The sequence below is a fragment of the Sorex araneus genome, chromosome X (assembly GCF_027595985.1).
Source record: "Sorex araneus isolate mSorAra2 chromosome X, mSorAra2.pri, whole genome shotgun sequence".
In the NCBI taxonomy this organism is placed as follows: domain Eukaryota; kingdom Metazoa; phylum Chordata; class Mammalia; order Eulipotyphla; family Soricidae; genus Sorex; species Sorex araneus.
In genome coordinates this window covers 359,402,763-359,425,707 of record NC_073313.1, presented here as the reverse complement: position 1 = coordinate 359,425,707, position 22,945 = coordinate 359,402,763, and the positions used below count along the sequence as shown (strand labels likewise).

Sequence of the window (22,945 nt, the reverse complement as noted above, 5' to 3'; positions counted from 1 at the left end):
CGCCTTGCATCACAGGGTGAAGACCACTCCCTTTGCGGAGGGCACACGTGGGGGCCCAGGGCTTACTCCTGGCTCTGCACTCAGCGATCACTCCTGGCTGGGCTCGGGGGACCAGAGGGGGTGCCCGGGATTGACCTGGGGTTGGCTGTCTGCAAGGCAAGCACCTCACCCTCTGCCTTCTGAAAACCCCCTCCTTCCGAGCACAGTTGAAGAGCACATCAGTTTGCTAAGGGAGACTCACAGACACTGATCAAATATGCAAAACAGGGACCTGCTGGCAGTCGAGGCAGGAGCTAAAGGCTGCCCTTTAGGTGCGGGTTGGAGTTTGGGGAAGGGTGCAGCTCCGTTGCTGACCCCAGCACCAGTGGCTCTGCCCATGGGCCGCAGCTGGTGCCCTCCTGGCAGCTTAAATTCCAGCTAAAGCCTCTCTCTGGAGAAGGGGGGTGGGGAGTGGGCCTGTGACAACTGAGAGTGCCTTGAAGTAGGATTGAAGGCGCCTGGTCCCAGGGATGACCGTGGGGCCCTTGTCCTCTCGTTTGTGTTCCCATTACCTGCTGGAGGGTCACAGGCTGTCACCTGCCCCTAACAGTCCGGGAGGAGGCCGGCGAAGAGCTCCCTGGGGGTATTAAAAACAGAGTATGAGACTGTGAGCCAGGACAGAAACAGGGCCAGGAGGGCTGGACCACAGTTGGGAGCTTGTCACAAGTCAGGGGAGGGGGCCGTTAGGACAGAGAAGGGGCCATGATGACTGTGATGGCTGGAAATGATCGCTCTGGACATGAAGTGAGTGCTCGGAGCTCAGAGTAGGCAAAGGGACACGATAACCTTCCAGTACCTGGACTGCAAATGGTAATGCCCAAGAGGAGAGGGGGAGAGAGAGAGAGAGAGAGAGAGAGAGAGAGAGAGAGAGGAGAAAGAAGAGACATGAGAGAGGAGAGAAAGGAGAGAGATGAGAGAGGAGAGAGAGAAAGGAGAGAGAGGAGAGAGAGAAAGAAGAGATGAGAGAGGAGAGAGAAGAGAGGGAAAGAGAAAGAAGAGGAGAGATGAGAGAGAAAGAAGAGAGATGAGAGAGGAGAGAGAAGAGAGAGGGAGACAGAAAGAGAAGAGGAGAGAGATGAGAGAGGAGAGAGAGAGGAGAGAGAAGAGAGAGGAGAGGAGAGAGGAGAAAGAGGAGAGAGAGGAGAGAGAGAGGAGAGATGAGAGGAGTGGAGAGGTTGGGAGTGGAAGAGAAAGTAAACGGGACACTGGTAATGAGAAATGAACACTGGTGAAGAGGCAGTTGTTAGAATCATTGTATGACGGAACCCCACTCGTGAACAACTTTGCAGCTGTGGCGGGGGTGGAAGTGGGGAGCTCCCAGGGGTGATGTGCCCCGGGCTGGGAGTCCAGGCCAGGAGACGGGGAGAGGGGACTCACTGGGGCCACCTGGGGCATGAGCACCCAGTAGGGTGAAGCCAGCTGGACCGTTCATCATCTCCAGGACCTCCCCAGGGACCACCCCCCATCCCCCACCCCTCACCCCCCCCCCCCCCCCCCCCGCCACCCCCGCCCAGGAGTGGGGGTGGTGGGGGGTGGGGCTCCGCAGCAGCCTGCTCCGCCCCCAGGGCACCCCCCTCAGACTGGCTCCTGAGACTGGGGCAACAGTCTGGCTCTTTGGAGAGAGAGGTTGGGGTGACCCTGACCCCTGGGTCCATCTGAGATAAGTTCAGAGAGCTGGGGGAGCCCTGAGTAGTGTCATGCCGCCCCTCCCCCATCCGGGGACAGTGGTTTAGAAAGAGGGGGGCAACCTGGGAGGAGGGAGGGGATTTCCTGCTAGGGGAGGGGCCTGCAGAACCCACGTGACCCCCGAGGTGCCTGACCCAGCTGTTTGCCCCCCTCCCCGCGCTGGGAGCTTAGGGTGGGTGTTCAGAGCTGGAGGCAGTGACGCTCTTGGCCAGCCTGGGGCAGCGCAGCTTCTCTGGACCAGAGGGACCAGCGGGGCTTCCAGATGGATCGGTTCCCCCTGCTTCCCTGCCAGATGCTGAGCGCTTGGGGTCATGGGCTCCTGAGAGGCGGCCCCAGAGCCCAGGGCTGGCAGGAGTGCAGGGGGTGACGGTTGGGTGGGTCCTTTACAAGCACGCTCGGTTCCTGGAGCCAGGAGCGAGCTCAGGGGGCTGGAGCGCATGCCTGGTGTGCAGGACGTGCAGATTTGAACCCCGAGCCCCACTGGGACTCGGAACCCTGAGTCACACACTCCATCCCCCATGTACGGGGGATGTACATGTACGGGGGATGGAGTGTGTGATTGCAAGCCCCGCCCTGGCCGCGCCTAGCCAGGATGCTATTGGTCCTCGCTGGACCCAAAGCCAAGTTGATTGGCTGGAACTCTGCCGGAGTTTCTCAGGCCTGGTGGGAACACCCGTTGGGAATTCCTGACCCGCTCAACCCCCTGCACTTGGCCGAGCCTGCCCCGACATCCCCGTGTTTGGGGTAGGGGGAGCACCCGCGCTCCGGGCTCAGGCCTGGCCAGGGTGATGCCCAGGTGGGCTTTGGCAGTGCACATGGACCATCCTGACGGGTGCGAAGTGTGGGGCCCAGCGACCTGTGCATCTGAGTGCCACCTCCCCCGTCCCCGCCCTCCCAGAATCCAGACCATGTGCCAACCCGGGTGGACCCGATCCTGCACGTGGGGTTCCACGTGCGGCGCCCCTGCCGGAAGGTGACCTGGAGCCTGGGAACCGCAGGCTGGCTGGGTTTGACCCCATGTGGCCTGTGAGACTTTTTTTTGGTTTTTTTTTTTTTGCTTTTGGGTCACACCCAACCATGCTCAGGGGTTACTCCTAGCTCTGCACTCAGGAATTACTCCTGGCGGTGCTCGGGGGACCATACGAGATGCTGGGAATCGAACCCGGGTCGGCCACATGCAAGGCAAATGCCCTCCCCGCTGCGCTATCACTCCAGCCCCCTGTGAGACTCTTTGCCGTGTGGCCATCCCACTGGTCGGCCATCAGTGTGCAATCCCCACCCCGCTGCCCGTCCATGGACGGCTTCTTGTGCTGGGGAATGGGGTGGGGGTGGCTGGGGCTGCCCTCCCACCCCTAGGGACAGCTCACCCACTCACTCATTCCCCACCAGTGACCAGGCCCGCTGCTACCCCAGCTCTCTGCTGGGGTTGGCAGCCCTTGGCCCCGTGAAACAAAGAGAGGGTCGGGTATAACCAAGAGCACTGGGACAGCGAGTACCAGAACCCGCCCCTATTCCTGTTGGAGCAGCTGGCCGCATATCACGGTCACTTCCCACAGCTTTCCTGTCCCCTGAACCGCCTCACCCCGTGGCCTGCCTGTCCTTGCCCATGAAGCCCTTTGTGCCGAAGCTCTGAGCTCGCAGGACAGTCAGTGGTCAGCTCCTCCCCTGACACCCGGATCCTGGCCCCACCGCCTGCACTGCACTGCCCACCCCTTCCCTGCCCACCTCCTGGTGCATGGGGTTGGCCGGAAGGTCCATGCGAGTCCAGAAACCTGGAAGCATGTGGCTGCAGAAGCAGCTCTCCAGGGCTCCTGAGATGTCTCTCGTGACCTGCAGGTTTTTTTTTCTGGCCGCTGTGTCCACTGTGTGCGGCAGTCGGTCAGCACAGCTCCTAAGAGCCCCTCAGTAGAGCGCACGGAGCAGGTGGTTGAGTCAGTGGATGAGTGGACAGAGTGAATGGATGCCGGCAGAGCGGGTGCACAGGCCTCCCGGCTGGGACGGACCAGCATGGGCAGCTCCCGAGTCAGGCAGGAGGGAGACCGGCCATCCTGACCTGGGGGGGTGGGCGTCCATCCAGGGCAGGGGGCCCCCAGCCTTCCGTCAGGATACAGACCCCCCCCACACCCGGGGTTGGGTCGGGTCGGTGCCTGCCCCCCCTGCATGGCACTCACCCGTGTCCTCTGCCCCTCTCGGAACAGATCCTGGCCAACGTCTTCCTATACCTCGGCGCCATCATCGTGGGCATCATGTCCTACTACATGGCTGACCGCAAGCACCGCAAGGCCTTCCTGGAGGCCCGCCAGTCGCTGGAGGTGAAGATGAACCTGGAGGAGCAGAGCCAGCAGCAGGTCAGTTGCCTGGCTGGGCCACGGCAGGCCAGGAGGGGTCTGACGGGGGAGGGCGCTCGGGGCAGTGCGGGGCTCCAGCCAGTGCGGGGGTTCCGGCGCCAGCTCTGATGTGACCACAGAGTCTTTCACTGCTTCACTGTCACAGGGCTTCTCCTAACTTCTAGAAGCTTCTGCTGAAAGAAGGAAGGGAAGTACAGTAAGTAGGGTGTTTGCCTTGCATTCGGTTGACCCGGGTTTGGTCCGCAGCATCTTGTATGGTCCTCTGAGCACCACCAGGAGTAATTCCTGAGTGTAGAGCCACAAGTAATTCCTGAGCACCAATGGGTGTGACTCCAAAAGCAAAAAAGAAAGAAAGGAAGGAAGGAAGGAAGGAAGGAAGGAAGGAAGGAAGGAAGGAAGGAAGGAAGGAAGGAAGGAAGGAAAGACAGAAGGAAGAGGGGCCGACACAACCAACCCAGGTTCCATCTCTGGCACTCCATATGGTTCCCTGAGCACTGCCAGGAGTAATTCCTGAGTGCAGAGCCAGGAGTAACCCCTGAGCATCGCAGGGTGTGACCCACAAAGCAAAAAATAAATAAAGCTACATCCTTTTTAAGAAAGGAAGAAAGAAGGAAGGAAAGAAGGAAAGAAGGAAAGAAAGAAAGAAAGAAAGAAAGAAAGAAAGAAAGAAAGAAAGAAAGAAAGAAAGAAAGAAAGAAAAAAGAAAGAATGAGAGGAGAGAAGGAGAGAAGGAGAGAAAGAGAGAAAGAGAAAGCATGCAAGCATTGCCTTTGAAGCCTGGAGCCTCCCTCTGTTCCAACTAAAAAGCTTCTAGGCTTTTTCTCTATGGGTGTCCGGGGGAGTTTGGCCTCCACCTCCCTCTGTCCCCCTTTACTGTCCCGTGACTGGTCACAGCTGCTCTGGGCCCTGAGCTGAGCTTCCCTGCCCCTGACACACACAAGGGTTCCTGGGGGGGCCGTCGTCAGCCCCACCCCGCCGCCTCAGGAGTGTCCCTTGTTCCTGGGGCTGCCTCCTCCTCTTCCTCGTCCTGAGTTGCACAGCTAACCCGGTCCCCGGGGACCCCCCACCCGCTGCGTGCACGCTTCCATCTGGAGGTGTGCCCAGCTGTCCCCTCTGCCTGCTGCCTGGCGCCCCTCCAGCCCAGCCTCCTCCCCAGCTCACGTGACTCAGTCTTTTCAACAGCCTGGGGCCACAGAGTCGCCGAAGCGTTTTCCCTAGAAATCCCGCGCTCCCCTCCCCCCTAATCTGCGGGGGTTCCATCCTTGGTGGACAGACCCCCATAGCCTGAAAGCACCGGCCTCTCAGCGGGCGCCCGGAGCTTGGCGTTGGCCGTCAGTGCTGGGCTTGGCTCTGGGCTCATTGCAGTGGCCGTTTTCAGAGACCCCGCCTCTCGGGTGGGTGGCACCAGTTTGGGGTGAGGGGCGTGCTCTGGGGCTCCACACTGGCATGGGGGGCGGGGGCAGTCCATGGGCAGCCTCCTGTCTAGGTGGTGCTCTTGAAAGTCACTTCGCTTTCTCTGTCCTGGGGAGGTTTTTCTCCTGCCCTGACGCAGTCTAGAATCTTCCGAGCTGGGGTTTGGACCCTGCTCCTCACAAGGCTGTGGTCAGTGGTGCCGCTCAGAGTACAGCAAACGCTTTGCGTCTATGAGCTCTTGGGTTTGATCTCTGGCAGCCAAATAACAAAGCAAAACAGAGACACCTTTCAGGAGGGCCAGCTCCAGGCCCGCGCTGTGACCAGGCCGGGCCCTGCCTCCACACGGGGCCCTTCTCGGCCATCCCCTGCAGTTTCTGGGTTGCTGACTGTGACTGTAGGAATTCCCTGGGACCGGCTGCTGAGGCCCCTTTTGCGGCATCGTGTCTTCTGCCTCTTGGCCTTTGGCCTCTGCACTGTGGAGGCCGCCCTGGGCTTCTCCGCCTTTTGTGTGAGAGCTGGGAAAGGTAGGTTTTTGTTTTTTCTTTTTGGGTCACACCCGGTGATGCACAGGGGTTGCTCCTGGCTCTGCACTCAGGAATTACCCCTGGCGGTGCTCAGGGAACCATATGGGATGCTGGGAATCGAACCCGGGTCGGCCGCGTGCAAGGCAAACGCCCTACCCGCTGTGCTATTGCTCTAGCCCCGAGACCCACTTTCTGTCTCCCAGCGCCACATGCTCCAGGGAGCCTGGCGCCTGACCCTGGGGCTGCCCCCGTGGGCACTGCAGCTCCTCTGCCTCGGCTCCCGGGTTGCAGGGACAGCGCACACTGGTCCCGGGCGAGAGGTCCAAGTGGGGTCCATGGGGTGCAGGGATCTACACCCCAGCCTTGCGGGCACACAGAGGTGGGCCTGTAAAGTACTGTGTGGGCGCTGGCCTGAGGGTGACCTTAAGCTAGTTTCTTCACATCTTTGGGCCTCAGTTTCCCTTAATGGAGATGATAAAACCTCAGCGCAGATGGGACCAGTGTGTGTGTCTCTGGGAGTGAGAAGGGCAGAAAAGCACTGTTCGGTAAGCGGTTCTCCATGAGGGCTCTGGAGTCCTCAGGGGCTGCAGACACCAGGGCGCTCCTGGCAGCCCTCAGCCTGCTCGGTGCCGGGGATGGAACAGGCAAGGCATGCGCTCAGCCCTGGAGCCCAGAGACGAACTATAATCACCACCTCAGCATTGCTCTACCCTGCCCCACCCTGCAGCCCGTGTTTCAGTTTGCTCATTGCTTTTGGTATCTGGCGGTGCTTAGGGCCTACTCCCGGCTCTGAGCTTCTGGAGGCTCCGGGGACCATATGGGATGCGGGGAGTCCAACGCAGGATGGCCTGGCGCCAGGCCAGCGTCCTGCCCGCTGTACTATTGCTCTGGCCCCTCAGTTTCCGTGTGCTTTCCTCAAGACATGTGTGACTGTCCCATGATCTTCTTGGGTTTGGATGTTCTGTCCATAGCCTGGAGAGGTTCGGGGGGTCTGGTTATGCAGCTCAGGAAAAAATCAGAGAAAGTGTTTCTGCTTTCACCCCTGGAAGAGTTAGTTGGGAGGGTTGGAAACCCCTTAGCTGCTGACAGGAATTCACTAGCGAAGCCCCAGGGACTGGAGTTGTTTTACAAGCAGATTCAGTTTCCTCCAAACATAGAAGATAGTGTTTCTTTTTGTCTGTGTTTGGAAAGGTTTTTTTTTTTTTTTCCCAGAAACTTATTTCCTGTTGTCACATCTTCAAATTTTGGACGCAGTGTTTGAATCTTCTTTTCCTTTTTATTGTTTATGGGCACTGTTCAGTATCATTACAATATTGGTAATTTGTGTCTTTAGTTTTAATTTTTTAACTTAAAACATATTTTTAGCTTAAAATATGTTTTAAGTTAAAAATTTTTAATTAAAAAAGTTTTTTTTAATTTGTTTAAGGGTGCTGTTAATTACATTTCTAATATTGGTAATTTGTACCTTAGTTTTAATTTTTCTTCATCTGTCTAGTTAACTAATATTTCCCCTGAATTACCCTTTTTTTGTATGTCTCTATAATTAATTTATGATTTTAGTTTAGTTGTTTTTTTTCCTTTGGGCTTAATTTGATAATCCTTTTTATCTTCTTGAAATGGACCTTAAATAATATTCACAACTTGTTTTCAAAAGCATGCTTTTAAAGTTAAGGGTTTCTTTCTTTACATTATTTTGGTTTTGAGCCACACCTTTTGATATATTCATTTAGTTAAAAATATTTTCTAATTTTTATTATGATGCATTTGATCCATGGAATAAGAGTATATTCATATTCATTTATTTCCAATAGTCTGGAATTTGTAAAGATGCACATTATTATTTCCTTTATTATGCACATTATTATTTCCTTTATTATTTCCCTCTCGGAGAGCCCAGCAAGCTACCGAGAGTATCCCGCCCGCACAGTTAGAGCCTGGCAAACTACCCGGGGCGTATTCGATATGCCAAAAACAGTAACAAGTCTCACTGGTAGCTGCTCGAACAAATTGATGAATAATAGGACGACAGTGCTACAGTGCACATTATTATTATTATTATTTAATTTGAAGTTTAACTCTACAGGGGTCAGAGGACATACATATTCTGTACAATTTTAGCTTGTTAAATTTTGCTGGAACTGCATTTTTTTGTTTGTTTGTTTGCTTTTTTGGGTCACACCCGGCGATGCTCAGGGGTTACTTGTGGCTTTGCACTCAGGAATCACTCCTAGTGGTGCTCAGGGGACCATATGGGAAGCTGGGAATTGAACCTGGGTCGGCTGCATGCAAGGCAAACGCCCTACCCGCTGTGCTATCACTCCAGCCCCCTGGAACTGCATTTTTAAACTTTCAGGTGATCAGTTTTTAAATGGGGTGGGTGTGCACATCTAGCAGTTCCTGAGCCCAGCACAAGCCCAGAGGTGATGATTGGGGGGTCACCAGAACCACCCCAGTAAGTACTCAGAGGCCCAGGGATGAGCTCGTGCCCTTGCACATGTAGAAATCTGCCTTCCCACTCCAGCTCTGTCCCCACGCCCAGGCGATCAGCTTATTTATTTATTTTTATGCGATCACCTTGGAGCAGTGTTTTCTACGTGCCTATTTCATGAGCTAGCAGAATGCTTTTCCAAGCTGAGATCAATGCGTCAGTGACACATTTTCCCTCCTGCAGATATCACCTCTTGCACTCTAATGTGAGACCCAGGCGGCACTCGCTCCACCCCCACCACATACACACTGGCTATTTTGATGTGTTTTAGCTAGACTTGTATTTTCCGTTGGATAAGACATTACTGTGAGAGTCTCCCATAATGAGTTGTCAGCGACCTTTGCCCAGTTTGCATCTTCAGTTGCTCTCCTTCCTTCTTCATTTCTGGGCTTCTGTCTTATTTCCTGTAGTGTTACTTTGCATGCCCAGGTGCTGACGCTAAACCTTCTTCCTGACTGGCATTGTCCTTTTCTTGCTCTCCACTTTGGAAACCAGTTTTGTTGGATGTTGAGTTCTGTAGCACTGTAGCACTGCCATCCCGTTGTTCATCGATTTGCTTGAGCGGGCACCAGTAACGTCTCTATTGTGAGACTTGTTGTTACTGTTTTTGGCATATCGAATACGCCATGGGGAGCTTGCCAGGGTATGCCGTGCGGGTGGGATACTCTGGGTAGCTTGCCGGGCTCTCCGAGAGGGCAGAGGAATCAAAACCTGGTTGGCCACGTACAAGGCAAACACCCTACTCACCGTGCTATTGCATTTCTAGATTGCTGTATTGTTACCGTCAGCCTTTCACGGTGTTCCACTCCATTATCCCATGCCTTCCATGGTTTCTCTAGCAACGTCAGGTATCACACAGCCCTCTGTTCCTTTCCAATGAATGACCTGTTTATCTCTGGTTGTTTTGACAGTTTTCTCCAATCTTTGGTTTTCAGCATTTTTACATTGATGTGTCTGGGACTTTCCTTTTCCTTTCTTCCTTCCTTCAATCCTTTTTTTTTTTTTAAGGCCACACCTAGCGATGCTCAGGGCTCAGGGGACCATATGGGATGCTGGGGATCAAAACTGGGTTGCTTGTGTGCAAGGCAGTGCTCCACCTGCTGTCCTATGGTTCCGGCCCCACTGAGAGTTTTCTTTGTAAATACTTGTTATCGAGTAGCTTCTTGAATTGATGGCTTGATGACTCATCAGTTTTGAGGCTTCTCAGCCAGTGTCATGCTGTTTTTGTCCCAATCCTGCCTCTCCTAGGACTCTAGATATCCTTATTCAAACCCTTTAATTTTACCAGATTTTATAGAAATGTCTCAAGCTTTCCCTCCAATTTTTTTCTTTCCCTTTCATAAAGCTTCAGACCTAACTTCCTGATTTCTAGTACCTGACCCTTCTTGGTTTGGGGCCCAATCTGGCAGTATGCAGGGGCTACTCCTGACTTAGTACTCAGGGATTACCCCTGGCAGTGGCAGGAATGGAAGTCCGTCTCCTGGACGCCAGGCCCGCGCGCGGCTCTCTCTCCAGCTCACCAACCCTCTCTCCTCTGCTTTGTCCAGCGCTGATTCAGACCATCGGCTGCATCCCTAATGTCAACCATTGTATTCTTTTCAGTACTCGAATTTCCATTTCATTAAAAAAAAAAAAGTCCAATTTTTTTGTGCTTGTTTGTTTAGTCCTCCATTTGCCATCTGTTTTCTGGAACATAGTGTCTGAATGCTTCGAGTCCACTCTACTGTGGGTTCTGCACCCTGTTGTGACCTTCTCGCACCGCACAGCGGCTGTCGGGCACGGAGAAAAGCAGCGTCCCGGGCGAGGCTGTGCCTGTGTGCATTTGCTTCTCCTGCAGCGGGTGGGTGGAATCGGGCCGCTCGGTTTCTCCCAGGGCTCTGCCTTCTCTTAGGTCGCAGCCCCTGGGGGTCTTGCTCTTAGGCACCCTGAGCTCCACCCGCTATGAGACTCAGCTCCCTCCATCTGTTCCCCCTCGAACCAATCTTTCATTGTTTGCTTCTTCTCCATTGCTTTCCCCTGACTTCCCCACCTCTGGTCCCCCGAAGCCTCCAGGGGGTCCTGGAGAGAATGTTGGGCTCACCCTTCTGTGGGTCCCCTTGCCTGTACTCCTTTCTCTCAGCCCTATTCTCTGCCCAGCGTGCAGCCTCGTCTCCGGGGAGCAGACGGCAGCGCAGAGTGGGCCCACGCAACTGTTTCCCGTCCCCCAGAGAGCAGGGTGTTCCCCAGTCCCGGCGCTTATGAAGGGCTGTTTGCCTTTCCTCTTGCTTCCAGGCTGTTCTTGGCTGAAGCGCTGGCCTGATCTAGCTTTTATAATAGAAAAAGCAAACATTTATTGGACGTTTTTAGTTTGTTTTAAATAGCAAAAAAAAAAAAAAAAAGTAAGTACAAAGTATGACATTATAAAAATACATAAAGGATGAAAGGATGGGCTGGGAAGGTAGGACAGCAGGGAGGGCCGTGGCCTTGTGAGTGGCTGACTGGGCTCGATCCCTGAGCCCCACCAGGAGAGATCCCTGAGTACCCAGACAGGAGTAATTCCTGAGCCCCGCCAGGGTCTGGCTCCCAAATCAAACCAAAACCAAAAATATGAAAGTACGGAAAGGGGCTAACCATGGAATGTAAGTTTCTCTGCCTCCCATACTCCCCCTCCATTGCCTGCCCCCTGCTCACCAGGAATCTTTCCAGAAGAGTCCACTTGGCTTCCACATACGTGTGCGCAGCCGTATGTCTGCATGTGACAGGATGCCTGTGCTCTGCTCGGTCCCTGGATCTGCTGCCTCAGGGAGGGCTCTGGGCCTCCATGGCGTCACCACATGCGTTTTCCCGACACCTCTGCCTCCTGTCCTGGAGAAGGGGTCGGGTCCACCCTCTGGGGCTCCTGTAGCTGGAGTCTGGCTCTTCCCCCACCTCGTGCAGTGGTAGCCGTGACTGTGATAAACGCCGTCAGAGATTTGCAGTGCATTGATCATAGCATAACACAGCAGCCACGTGCCATTAACCCGAAGATCCAGGGGCCATGCACATTAAAAAACATATCTGGGGCTGGAGCGATAGTACAGCGGGTAGGGCGTTTGCCTTGCATGTGGCCAACCCAGGTTCGATTCCCAGCATCCCATATGGTCCCCCGAGCACCACCAGGAGTAATTCCTGAGTGCAGAGCCAGGAGGAACCCCTGCACATTGCCAGGTGTGACCCAAAAAGCAAAAAAAAAAAAAAAAACATAACCAACCAAAAAACTAAAACATGTATCTATGTTGGAGCTGACGGGATAGCACAGCAGGAAAGGCACTTACCTTGTATGCAGATGACTCGGGTTTGATCTTTAGCACTGCATATGTTTGCCCGAGCACAACGCCAGGATTAACTCCTGAGTACCTTTGGGTGTGGCCCCCAAACCATATAGAGAGATATGTATATACATATGTGTTGTGTACATGTATAGACATACCTATATGTGCATGTAAAAGTCTGCAGGGTATGACATGCATAGCCTGTCTGACATGTTAACCATTTCTGAATGACCCTGGGCACCATCACAGCTGTCTCTTTCTCGAACATTCCCAGGCCCACCCACAGAAACTCTGCCCATTTAAGCCTCATCCTCCCAGCTCTTGGCACCCCCCATTTTTCCTTCCATCGTTAGACATTAGCCTGTGTGGACACCTCACATAAGTGTGTCCTCACAATATGGTCATACCACATTGCCCCCTCCTTGCATTCAGTGCGAAGGCTCCCCCCGGCCATGGCGGGTGTCGATGTATCCCTCCGTGGAGGGATAGGTGTCCCCATTCCATTGAGGAAACCTCTTAGCCGTTGCGAATCCTGCTGCTAACACTGGACTGCGGGTGTCCGCCTCTGTCCAGTTTCCATCCTTGGGGGCAGAGCCATCTCGGCAGAGGGGTCATTCGTGCCTAACTTGCTGAAGAGTCTGGCATGTGCTTTCCTGATGTTTGTAAATATGAGCAACGGCCTCATGTGGAAGAACAAACAGTTTATGCTCCTTCTAGTGGGCATCCACAGCCCTTGTTTATGTGGAGAAGACGTTTGCTTTCGGAACCCAGCTGCTCCTCCATGGGACTTGCGTGAGAGCCCCCACCCCGGGGAATGGGCCCCAAGACAGTGGTGACATTCTGTGAGCTGCTTCTTTCGCTGTGGACTCAGGACTCAAGTCACAGCCAGGTAAACTGAGGCCTGGAAGAGTCCTTCTTTAGCACTAAACCTTGGTTTGTATGGACAAGTATAAAGAAGAATTACTGGTAGAGACGGAGTGTGGATTTATCCTTCGGGTCCTGTTTTCTAGCTCTGTTCAGTGGATTCTAAAAGCACCAACCTCACTCTCATCCCCAGCCATTAGGAACCTGCTATTCTGGCTTCAGAGGTAGTGTGAGGGGCACAGTCCCTGCACACGTGGTCCCCTTCGCACCGCTGAGAGAAGCCCTGGGGGGCTGGAGCAATAGTGCAGCGGGTAGGGCGTTTGCCTTGCACGCAGCCGACCCGAGTTCGATTCCCAGCATCCCATATGGTCCTCTGAGCACCGCCAGGGGTGATTCCTGAGTGCAGAGCCAGGAGTAACACCTCTGCATTGTCAGGTGTGACCCATAAAGCAAAAAAAAAAAAAGAGAGAGAGAGAGAGAGAAGCCCTGGGCACAGAGCCATCTGGCGCAATTGGCTGAGAATCCAGGAGTGGCCTCTGGACCCCAAGAGGCCCCCAAGAGTACCCGCCTCCCCTCTCCCACCCAGAATTCTCAGTGTGTTCTTCATAGGAGGGGCCTGGGGGCTACAGGATAACCTGTCACGTGGGGTGGGTCCTTGAAGGGTCTGTCCTCAGCCTGAGGAGGGAGCTGGCTGCCCCCGTCCATGAGGAGCACTGGTGGGGGGCTTCTGCTGTCCCTGGGACTGGCGCGGGGGGGGGGAGCCAGGTTGTTGGCGGGCTGATGGCGCACCTGGGAACTATCAGGCAGGAGGAACCTGGCTTCTGGTGGCCTGACGCCTAGTAGTCTCCCCTCCGTGGGAGGGCCTGATGGCGCTGGCTGAGCCCTGCTGACCTCTCCGCGGCGGGGTGGGCCGCCTTCTCCCTGCTCTGCCCACGGGCCCGGGAAAGGGCGGGGTTGTTTGTCTTTATTCCCTCGCCGCCATGTTCTGGGCTTGGCTGGGGACTGCGGGGTTGCCAGGCTCCCACGCACCTGGCAACAGCAGCCGCTGGGAGCCGTGGCCAGCGCACGCCGTCACGAGGCACGCAGGGCATCTTGGCGGGGGTGGGGGGCGCTGGCCTGCCCGCCTTCCCTGGGAGCCCCTCGGTCAGGGGACCCTCACTGTCCCCTCCGAGGGTCAGCGGCTCCTCATCACGGGACGGTGGGGGCTGGCCGGTTTCTGCTCAGAACCCGAAGTGCATGCCGGGAGGGACACTTCAGGGCCTCTAAGACGGCTCTGCCGGGCACCTGTGCCCGCGGGCAGCTCTCGGGCCATCAGGGCCACTGAGCTCGCTGCCGCCTTCCCCTGCACGGAGCTCAGCCCTTGCTGCCCTCACCAGCCTCCCCCTGCCTGCAGCTCTGAGGCCATGCTCCTGCCTGGCCCTGCTCCAGCAGCTGGTGGAGGAGCGGGGGCGGCCCTGAGCGAGGGCAGGGGGCTAAGGTGTCACCCTCACCTCCGTCCCCACAGCTGCCCCAGCATCACCTTAACAAACGTCCTTGCAGACTGCTTCCCCTCACGCCCGTGTCCTGGCTGCCCCCCAACTTCGAACCCGAGTTCCTGCCCTGAAGCAGGAATTAGTGCTCGTGAGTCAGTGCCACAGGTGACAGGTGACAGCATGGAGGGGATGGGAGCTGCAAGGCAGGGGGCTCCCGGCTAGGAGCATGGACCCGGCAGGCAGAGAAAGTGCGTGTTCAGGAGAGGGGCCTGGGGGCTGGGGGTTGGGGGCTGGGGGCGGCGAAGCAGGAGCTGATGCCCAGCCCTGCCCGGCCTCGTCATGCTGGCCCGTCCCCTGGGGGAGCTGAGGTTGGCCCTGGGCTTCCTCTGGTGTGTCCGACTGCAGCGAGGGAAGTGGCCAGACCCCGCCGAGGAGGGGAGGCCCCCGGGTGAGTGGGAGGGGGGCACTGGGGTGTCCGAGGACCCGAGTCCGGGAGTGTGGAAGTGCTGGCACGGCTGCGGTTCCCTGCCCAAGGATGGTCTCGGCACAGGCTGGGGCGGGCCGCGGGCAGGGTGGCTCGGACAGACACCCCCGGGGTAAAGAAGTGGCTTTGAGCAAAGACATGGGTTTGGGGGGGGGGCCGGGCTCCGGGCACCAAGGAGCACTCTGGACTCCCCCACCCCCACCCCTGGCAGGCAACCCTGGCAGGCAGCACTCCAAGGGGCCCAGGCGGTGGCCCGCAGGGGTGCAGCGGGAGGTTCCGGGGGCAGGAGCAGCATTGGCAGCCAGGGGGCCCAGGAGAGGTCGGGGGGTGGTCGCACTGGGACAGGGAGGTCAGTGGGCGCTGAATGTGGGGACCCTGGGGGACAGGGCCCGGCTCCCCAAGGAGCCTCGGGGAGGTGGGTTCGGCGTTGGGTTTAAGGACTATGAGGATGTGGATTCTCAGGGGCTGTTCCTGAGCCCCAAGAGAGGAGACTCGGCAGGGGTGCGGCAGGGGGGGGGATAAGTGAGGAGCGAGGTTGGGGGACTGAGGTGGGCTGGCCGAGAGCCCTGCTGGTCTTTGGGGCGAGGCAGGAAGGAGCTGGGAGCCGGGCTGGGGGGGCGGCAGGGTTGGCCGTGGGGCTGGAGGTGGAGGGGAGAGCCAGACCCCGAGAGGAGCGTTGGGGTGAAGCCGGCCCCCGAGCCCCGTTCTCTGGAGACTTCCTCAGTTCGGGCCCCTCACGCCCGGGGTGCCGGGGGCGAGCAGCTTCCTCCAGGCTGTGGACAGAGGTGGGCGGCACGTGCGCCCGCCCAGACATGCCAGCACTGTGCCACGGTGGCCCACGGCCACTGTGGCCTCCTCGACACTGTCCCCGCCGCGGCCGGCGGCTCCCGCCAGAGCTGATGTCAGTTCCTGCAGGCGCTCCGGGCGGGCGACCGCATCCGCCAGCATGGAAAGTTCTGCTCGTGTGTTCCTGAGAGTGACGCCTCGTCCCCGGGGCCGTCTCCTAGCTGACAGCTCATTAACGCTGCAGAGCCTCCACGGAGTGGAGAGTGGAGCCTTGTGCCAGCGCCGCCCTGCGGAGGCCCCCCCCCCCGGCACCACACGTGCCCATCCCGGGCGCCCCCGAGAGCCACCCCCCGAGAAGCACGCTCCTGGTGCACTCGGTGGCCCCTGTCTCTGGCAGGTGACTAGTTCTGTCCCCGTGCCCAGGCAGGAGTGCTGGGCTGGCCTGGGTCTGTCATCTCCGGCGGGGCCCAGCTTGCTCAGGACCCCGGCAGACCAGGAGCATGTGGGGTCACCGGTGGGGGGGGGGGTGTCTGTGCTCACGGCAGGGGGTCTTGGTTCCAGCTGTGCCATATCCACCCATGTACCCCTCCAGCCTTGGGCCAAAGTGATGGCTCTGTTGCTCAGTCGGCCTTGACTGCTCCCCCCCGCCCCCAGCTGCCGTCACACTGCCCCACTCTGGGGACTGCTTACCTTTGACCTCCCTGGCACTTAGCTCGAGCGGGCAGGGCCACTCTGTCCTGCGTCACTGGGCCTGTGACCCTGCGCTTCAGGTGGGGGTGGCCCCGCCCCGCCCTGCCCAGTTTCTGGCTCTCAGTGTGTGGGCGGGGCCACGTAGTAGGGCAGGTGCTCAGGGGCCTTTTGGCTTCCATGTTCCTCGTGGCCTGGAAGCGCCAAGAATCCGGGTAAATGTGGACCCGAGCGAACTACTCCGCCCACAGCGGGTGGCAGTGACTGTGTGTGCACTTATACGACTGCATAGAGCTTGTATGTGTTCATCCCGGACATATGTGGACACACACACGGGACGCACAGACTTCACAGGCTCACCTCATATAGATTCCAGATGCAGACACGCACAGTGACCCTCACACACAGTCACACACAGAGATACACAGTCCCCCTGATCCGTAGTCATGCTCAGTCTCTCTCACCCCCCCCATGACCCTCACACGCACACACACACACACACACACACACACACACACTCACACACTCACACACAGAGACACAGCCACACACACAGAGACATAATCCCTCTCATAGCAAATTATACACACACCCTGTGACGCTCACACATACACTCACAGACACAGAAACACACAGTGTGACCCTCAGTCACACAGAGACATGGTTACACACAGACACACACAGATACACACCCCCCTCACACAGTCATTCAGTCTCTCACACATACCCAGTGATCCTTACACATACACACACACACACACACACACACACGCAGAGCTATACAGAGACATACATAAAGTGACCCTCACACACTTTCATGGATACACACAGAGTGATTTTCAGTCACTCAGAGGACACAGTCACACACACACACACACACGCAAACACACACACATGTGCACGCGTAGCTGTAAAGCCACCCTCTCACACAGTAACACGCTCAGCCCCTTTTGCCAGGATGCTGCAGAAACAGCTTCTCCTGCCAAGCTCAATTACCCAAATCCCCGCGGGCCTCCCTGCTGTAATTAACTCCTGAACGCCTCATCAGAGTATCGCCTGTAACAACTTGGGGCCCGGGGGAGCAGCGCTCAGCTCCTTCCTGTGTCTTAGCGTCAGTCCCGAGCCTGCCCCGGGAGAGGCGGCGGGGTCACGGCTGTGGCACGAGGGCCAGTCGGCAGCGCCGCGGCCCGGGACACGCGGCCACCCCAGCCACGCCTGCTGCCATGGGGCCGGTCCTGGCCGGGCCACATCCCCACATGGCCCAGGAGCCACCTCCGAAGCCTGGGGGGCGACTTCCCCCGGAACCGAGAATGGCAGCACCTCCTCCCTCCTCTGCTCCCCGGACACCGAGTGGCCCCTCGTGTTTCTCTGTGGCGCAGACGCAAATGCCCGTTTTCTCCTCAGGGCGCGCTGGGCCTTGCGAGCGGACGGAGTCTAGTGGGAGTAGCTGTCGTTGCTCGTGTGGTTCAGAGCAGATGGGGCCGTCCTGGCCTGCCCGGTCCCCGCGCCGGGGGACAGCAGGTCTCCTCAGGAAGCTTCCTCATTCCTGGCCCCCTCGGGTTCTGTCCCCAGAGAGGGTCAGGGCTCTGGCGTCCTCGCTGTGTTTCCAGGCTCTGCTTCAAAGCACCCACAGACCCTTTTGTGGGGCCCCGTGTGGTGTTGCGTAGGCGCCCCGGGCCAGGACTCCCTGAGTTGGGCTGGGCAGTGCTGGGGCAGCCTCCCGTCCTGAGGTGACTCCCTCCCTCCTCACGGGGTGTGTCTGGTGGGGTCCCACTTGCTCTACCTGAACTGCTGTTCGGGCTCTTAGAGCATTCTCAGTGCTCTGGGAGCCCTGGCTGTTCCCAACACCACGCGCTCACTAGCTCTCTCTCCTGGGGTCTCCAGTGCCGCGGCCCCTCTGCCACCTGCGGCTGCCCCAGGGCTGTGGTGTGGAGCCTCCTCTGTGGACGGGACCCTCAGCCCACCTCGCCTCGCCATCACCGCCTGGCCGCCCCCACCTCTGTATTGGAGTCCTTGGGGGACCAGACAGGACGCCAAGGCATCTTGAAGGGTGGATCTGTTTAAACTCTTTGGTGGGGGTTACTGGGCCACACTCGGTGATGCTGTGGCGGTCGCTCCCTGCCGTGCTCAAGGACCAGGCTCGGGGAACCAGGATTCAGACCCAGCCCCCTGCGTGTAAAAGCACCCCCCCACCCAAGCTCTCTCCGGCTCTTTCTTCTCCACACTCTGCCCCTGCCATCCTGTTCTCTTGCGCTTACATTTGGGTCCCCCTTTGCCCCTTCTCTCTCTCTCCTTTGGGCGCTTCCCAGATCACCCTGGAGTAACCAGGGGGCCCCGGGACCTGCCCGCCACACCTTTCATAAACACACTTTCTGGAGCTCCTGACACGGTCACTCTGTAGGACTTCGTCCTTGCTGAGGAAAGAGGCCTCGGGGAGCCCCTGTTCCACACGGGGAAGCCAGGCCTCGCAGTGTGACGCGCTTGCCATGGGCCACACCAGGATGTCCTCTGGGGGGCCCGGGGCAGGCAGTGCCGGGGTGGAGCCTTGAGCCCCGACACCAGCTGAGCCATGCCACATCCCCAACTCCTGCTGCACAGTTTTAGTGCTTTGTCTCTTCAGCTCTCCCCACCCCTGCCCAGACTCAGTCATTTCCGTTTGAAGTAGCTTCAAGCGAAGGAAATATCCAGGTCTCACAGTCCAGTTTTCCAGAACACATCCATGCTGCCACCCAGAGTCACCGTGCCCCCATGTAACAGGCACATGCCAAACTTGGGGCAGCTCTAGCCTGAAAAGGGGGCATCTGAGGGGGGCTCAGGTGGGGTATGTGAGTGACTCCACACCAAACTCGGGAGTTGTAAGGTGAGGGGTGCCAGCTTCAATTTCTCTTTGAATGTTGCTTTTAGAAAACAGCTAATGTCCAAAATCAAAAAGGGGATGGGAAGTGAACTCAAGGCTCTGTACTTGCTGTGACCCAGCACCCTGTGACCCCCAGCCCCTGATCCCACAGGGAGATAGTACAGGGGTTAAGGCGCTTGCCATGCATGCATCCGATTGGGTTTTATCATTGGCACCAGGTATGGTCCCTGAGCATAGAGCTAGGAGGAGCCCCTGAGTACTGTTGGGTATGACCAAAACCTGAAAAACTAAGTAAGATTTTTTTTTAATAATAAAAATGGGGCCAGAGCAATAGTACAGTGGGTAGGCAGTGGCCTTGCATGTGGTTGATCCAGGTTCTACCCCAAGCATCCTATATGGTCCCCCAAGATCTTCCAGAAGTGTTTCCTGAGCACAGAGCCAGGAGTAAAACCTAAGCACCGCCAGATGTGGCCAAAAAACAAAAGGAGAAAAATAAATAAGAAAAAAGGGAAAATATATTATATACATCCTTGATATACCCCCTCCCCTTGATTCCTGATAACTTGTCCCACCCCCCCACCTTGGCCACGCCCTCCACCCTTAGCCACACCCTTTCCTCATTCACCACACCCCCTCATTGGCCACAACCATCCCTTGATTGGCCACACCCCTCCATCACTGGCCACGCCCTCTGTCCTTGGCCACACCCCTCCCCTTCACTCCTGGTCCTGGTATAGAGTTCACTAGTTCCTCAGAAGAACGGGGTGCAAAATAATTCATTTTATATTGCCCAGTACAACTAAATGGCTAGGGGCTGGAGCGATAGCACAGTGGGTAGGGCATTTGCCTTGCACGTGGCCGACTCGGGTTCAATTCCCAGCATTCCACATGATCCCCTGAGCACCGCCAGGAGTAATTCCTGAGTGCAGAGCCAAGAGGAACCTCTGTGCATTGCCAGGTGTGACCCAAAAAGCAAAAAACAAACAACAACAAAAAAACCCAACAACTAAATGCTTAATGCAATTATCAGAAAAGACTTCAGTCAAAGAAAATTTGTGAAAATTGTTGTATCTCACCATGGGGACATTAAGTCTTTGTCTGAGGGTTTACTGAGCTGTGGTTGCTAGTTGAGCCTTCTGTGTTACTGCTTTTGTTTATCGAGCTTAGTTGACGTCTATGCTCCTTTCCCATCTAACTGTGTGTGCTGCTACTGGGCGTCAGTGTTGTAGAGTTTGGAGGTGTCGTGGGCTGCGTTTGTGGCCACGCGCTCCAGAAACTCCATAATATCTAACTGGACAGTGAGCGTACATGCATGCTGGGCCTGTCTCCACCACGGGGTGACTCACTGCTGTGTGCTCCTGGGTCTGGCATTCCCAGTGCCACACCCCTGAGTCCTGGGCTCCGCCTTTGCCCAGCCCTGCTGTGGGTGGGGCCTTCACGACCGGGGCAGGCAGGGCGATGGGGGGCAGCTCCTTCTTCTGCTCCTCTTCTCAGGCCCCCAAAGTGGCCGTGCTGCCGGACCTGAACAGACTGGCCTGGGGGTCTTTGGGTTGCACTGAGGGAGGTGTGTGTGGGGCAGGACCCCCAGTGTGGGTGGGATTTCCAGGTGTGAGCGTGGACTCCCAGGGTGGGCAGGAACTCCCAGGTGGGGTAGGTGTGGGGAGGGGCCTCCAGGTGTGGGCAGGATTCCCAGATGTGGCAGCTGCTGCTCCAGGGGCCAGAATGGGGTATTTGGCCTAAAGGTTGTGCACATGTGCTTAGCTGAATGTGGGGACAGCCCTGAGCCCGGCTGCCCAGGACCACAGCCCCTGCTCCTACGGGCCATCCCGAGAGTAACACTGAGCTCCCCGAGTTTAACCAGGTGTCAAGGGGCCCTTGTGGCAGCCCGTGTGTCCCCCTCTGAGCTGAAGTAGTCAGCTGCCCCCCCACCCTGTGGGTGACCTCATCCCAGGCCTCGTATTTGGTCTGTTGGTTCCACTTAGGGCTGAGACTCTGGGAGACCCCCACCCACCCAGGAGAATGTGAATGTCGGTCCCCCATGGGCCTTCTGTGTCTCCCCTGGGAGGCTGGGGGCTGGGGGTCCTTCCTTTCTCTGGTTAGAGCCTTGCAGACATGGGGGTCTGGGACCCGCCAGGATCATCCTTTTCTAAGAAAAGGTGCTGCCTCAGCCTGGGGCCAGGCGGGGCCACGTGGGGCTACTGGGGGCGCAGGACGTGCCTGTTCATTTCCGTTAACGAGTCTCATTGTAAAGGGGCTGCAGCCACTGTCCCCCTCCGTCCCCGTGGCAACATCGCAGTGTCCCCTCCCGGCCCTGGCAGCGGTTCCTCGTCCACCCTCGCCCAGGTGGCCGCTCAGGGTCTCCCCGCAGGCTGGAGCCTCACTGTGGATGGGTCGGCTGTGTCACTGGGCCGTTATTTCTGTTGGATGAATTCCCAGAGGGGCCATGAGTGGGTCAGAGGCCTGGAACATTCTGATGACTCCAGAAATACACAGTCACTGCTATTTTAGGGGTGCAGGCTCTGCCTCACGCTGGGGTCCCCGGGCAGGTCTCCCACTCTGGGTGCCCCCTCCTCTCCATCCCTGCCCCATACCAAGCGCTCGGACCCTAGCCTCCGTCCTTCCCCAAGAACACGAACCCTTCGATATTGGGGTGTCTGACCCGGGCACCTAGGACAGAACTGTCCATCTGCCATGTGGATATGTGCATTTTCCAGAACATCACAGAGCCGACCTCTCACACTTTTGGGGGCGTGGTGCACACCTCAGATCCCATGCTCAGGGGTCCCTTCTGGTGGGGCTCAGAGGTCCATTTGAGGTCTTGGAGATGGAATCCGTGTCTGCCACATGCAAGGCAAGTGCCTTACCCACTAGGTATCCTCTGCCCGGTCACCTCTTTTATGAGAGGCTGAAACAGAGGTGCAGACGGTAATGGGGGTGCACATGAGGGGCAGAGAGAGGGGTGCCCCCATGAGCCAGCAGACAGCAGGGTGGGGGGAGCCTGTGGGGGCTGAAAGCCTTGGAGAAATGCAGTGGGTCAGGACTGCCCCGGGGTGCTGGGTCCAGGCACCAACCAGCCTAGAGGACACCCCAGCACCCTGGGGAGAGGGGTTGGGGAGGCGGGGCAGAGCCTGGCACCAGGTGGACCCTCAGGGACGCTGTCACAGAGTCCCTGGAGGCTGTGACGCAGGCGGGCCCGGGCCAGCCTCTCCTTCACCAGAATGTTCCTTCCTGTCTCAGCCTTTGCCATCCCTCCCGCCTGCCCTCCTTCCCTTGCTCTGTGTGTGTGTGTGTGTGTGTGTGTGTGTGTGTGTGTGTGTGTGTGCATTTAAAACCCTTTCTATCGGCTGCCTTGGGGCAGACTCTGCAGCCTTACTCACCCTTCTGAGTTTGGCTGAATGTTGTTTTTTTTTTTTGAATTTTTATTTATTTATTTTTAAATTTTTATTTTATTTATTTTTTGGTTTTATTTTGGGTCACACCCGGCTATGCTCAGAGGTTACTCCTGGCTCTGCACTCAGGAATTACTCCTGGCGGTGCTCGGGGGACCATATGGGATGCTGGGAATCGAACGCGGGTTGGCTGCGTGCAAGGCAAACGCCCTACCCACTGTGCTATTGCTCCAGCCCCGAATGTGTTTTTTTTTTTTTAATAAAATACTTTCTTTAAACACCATGGTTTACAAAGTTGTTCGTAACATGGTTGTTACAGGCTTTCGATGTCCCCGCACCAGCCCCACCCCCAGAGTGATGATCCCTCTACCACTGTCCCTGTTTTCCCAACCGCTCCCCAAGGCTGCCTTAGCAGCACACGAGAATGTATTTTACATCGCTGGTTACAACTCAATGGCTAAAGGGATTATCAAAAATATTTTAGTAAAAGAAAATTTGTGCAAATGGTTCTATCTCACTCTGGGGGCGGTTCAGTCCTTGTCTGAGGGTTTATTAAGCTGTTTGTCATAGTTGAGCCTTCCGTGTGACCATTTTTGTTTGCTGGGCTCAGTTGGCGTC

At 56.9% G+C, this 22,945-nt stretch overlaps 1 protein-coding gene across 3 annotated transcripts in view; it reads left to right on the top strand.

The window, feature by feature from the left end:
- The window catches only part of ADCY3 (adenylate cyclase 3), a 67,123-nt gene that overhangs the window by 29,200 nt on the left and 14,978 nt on the right, over positions 1-22,945 (top strand). For all 3 annotated transcript variants that reach the window (XM_055120945.1, XM_055120947.1, XM_055120946.1), the window contains exon 3: positions 3,924-4,073. In XM_055120945.1, coding sequence (XP_054976920.1) covers positions 3,924-4,073 — 150 coding nt within the window. The remainder of the gene's footprint in view (positions 1-3,923; positions 4,074-22,945) is intronic.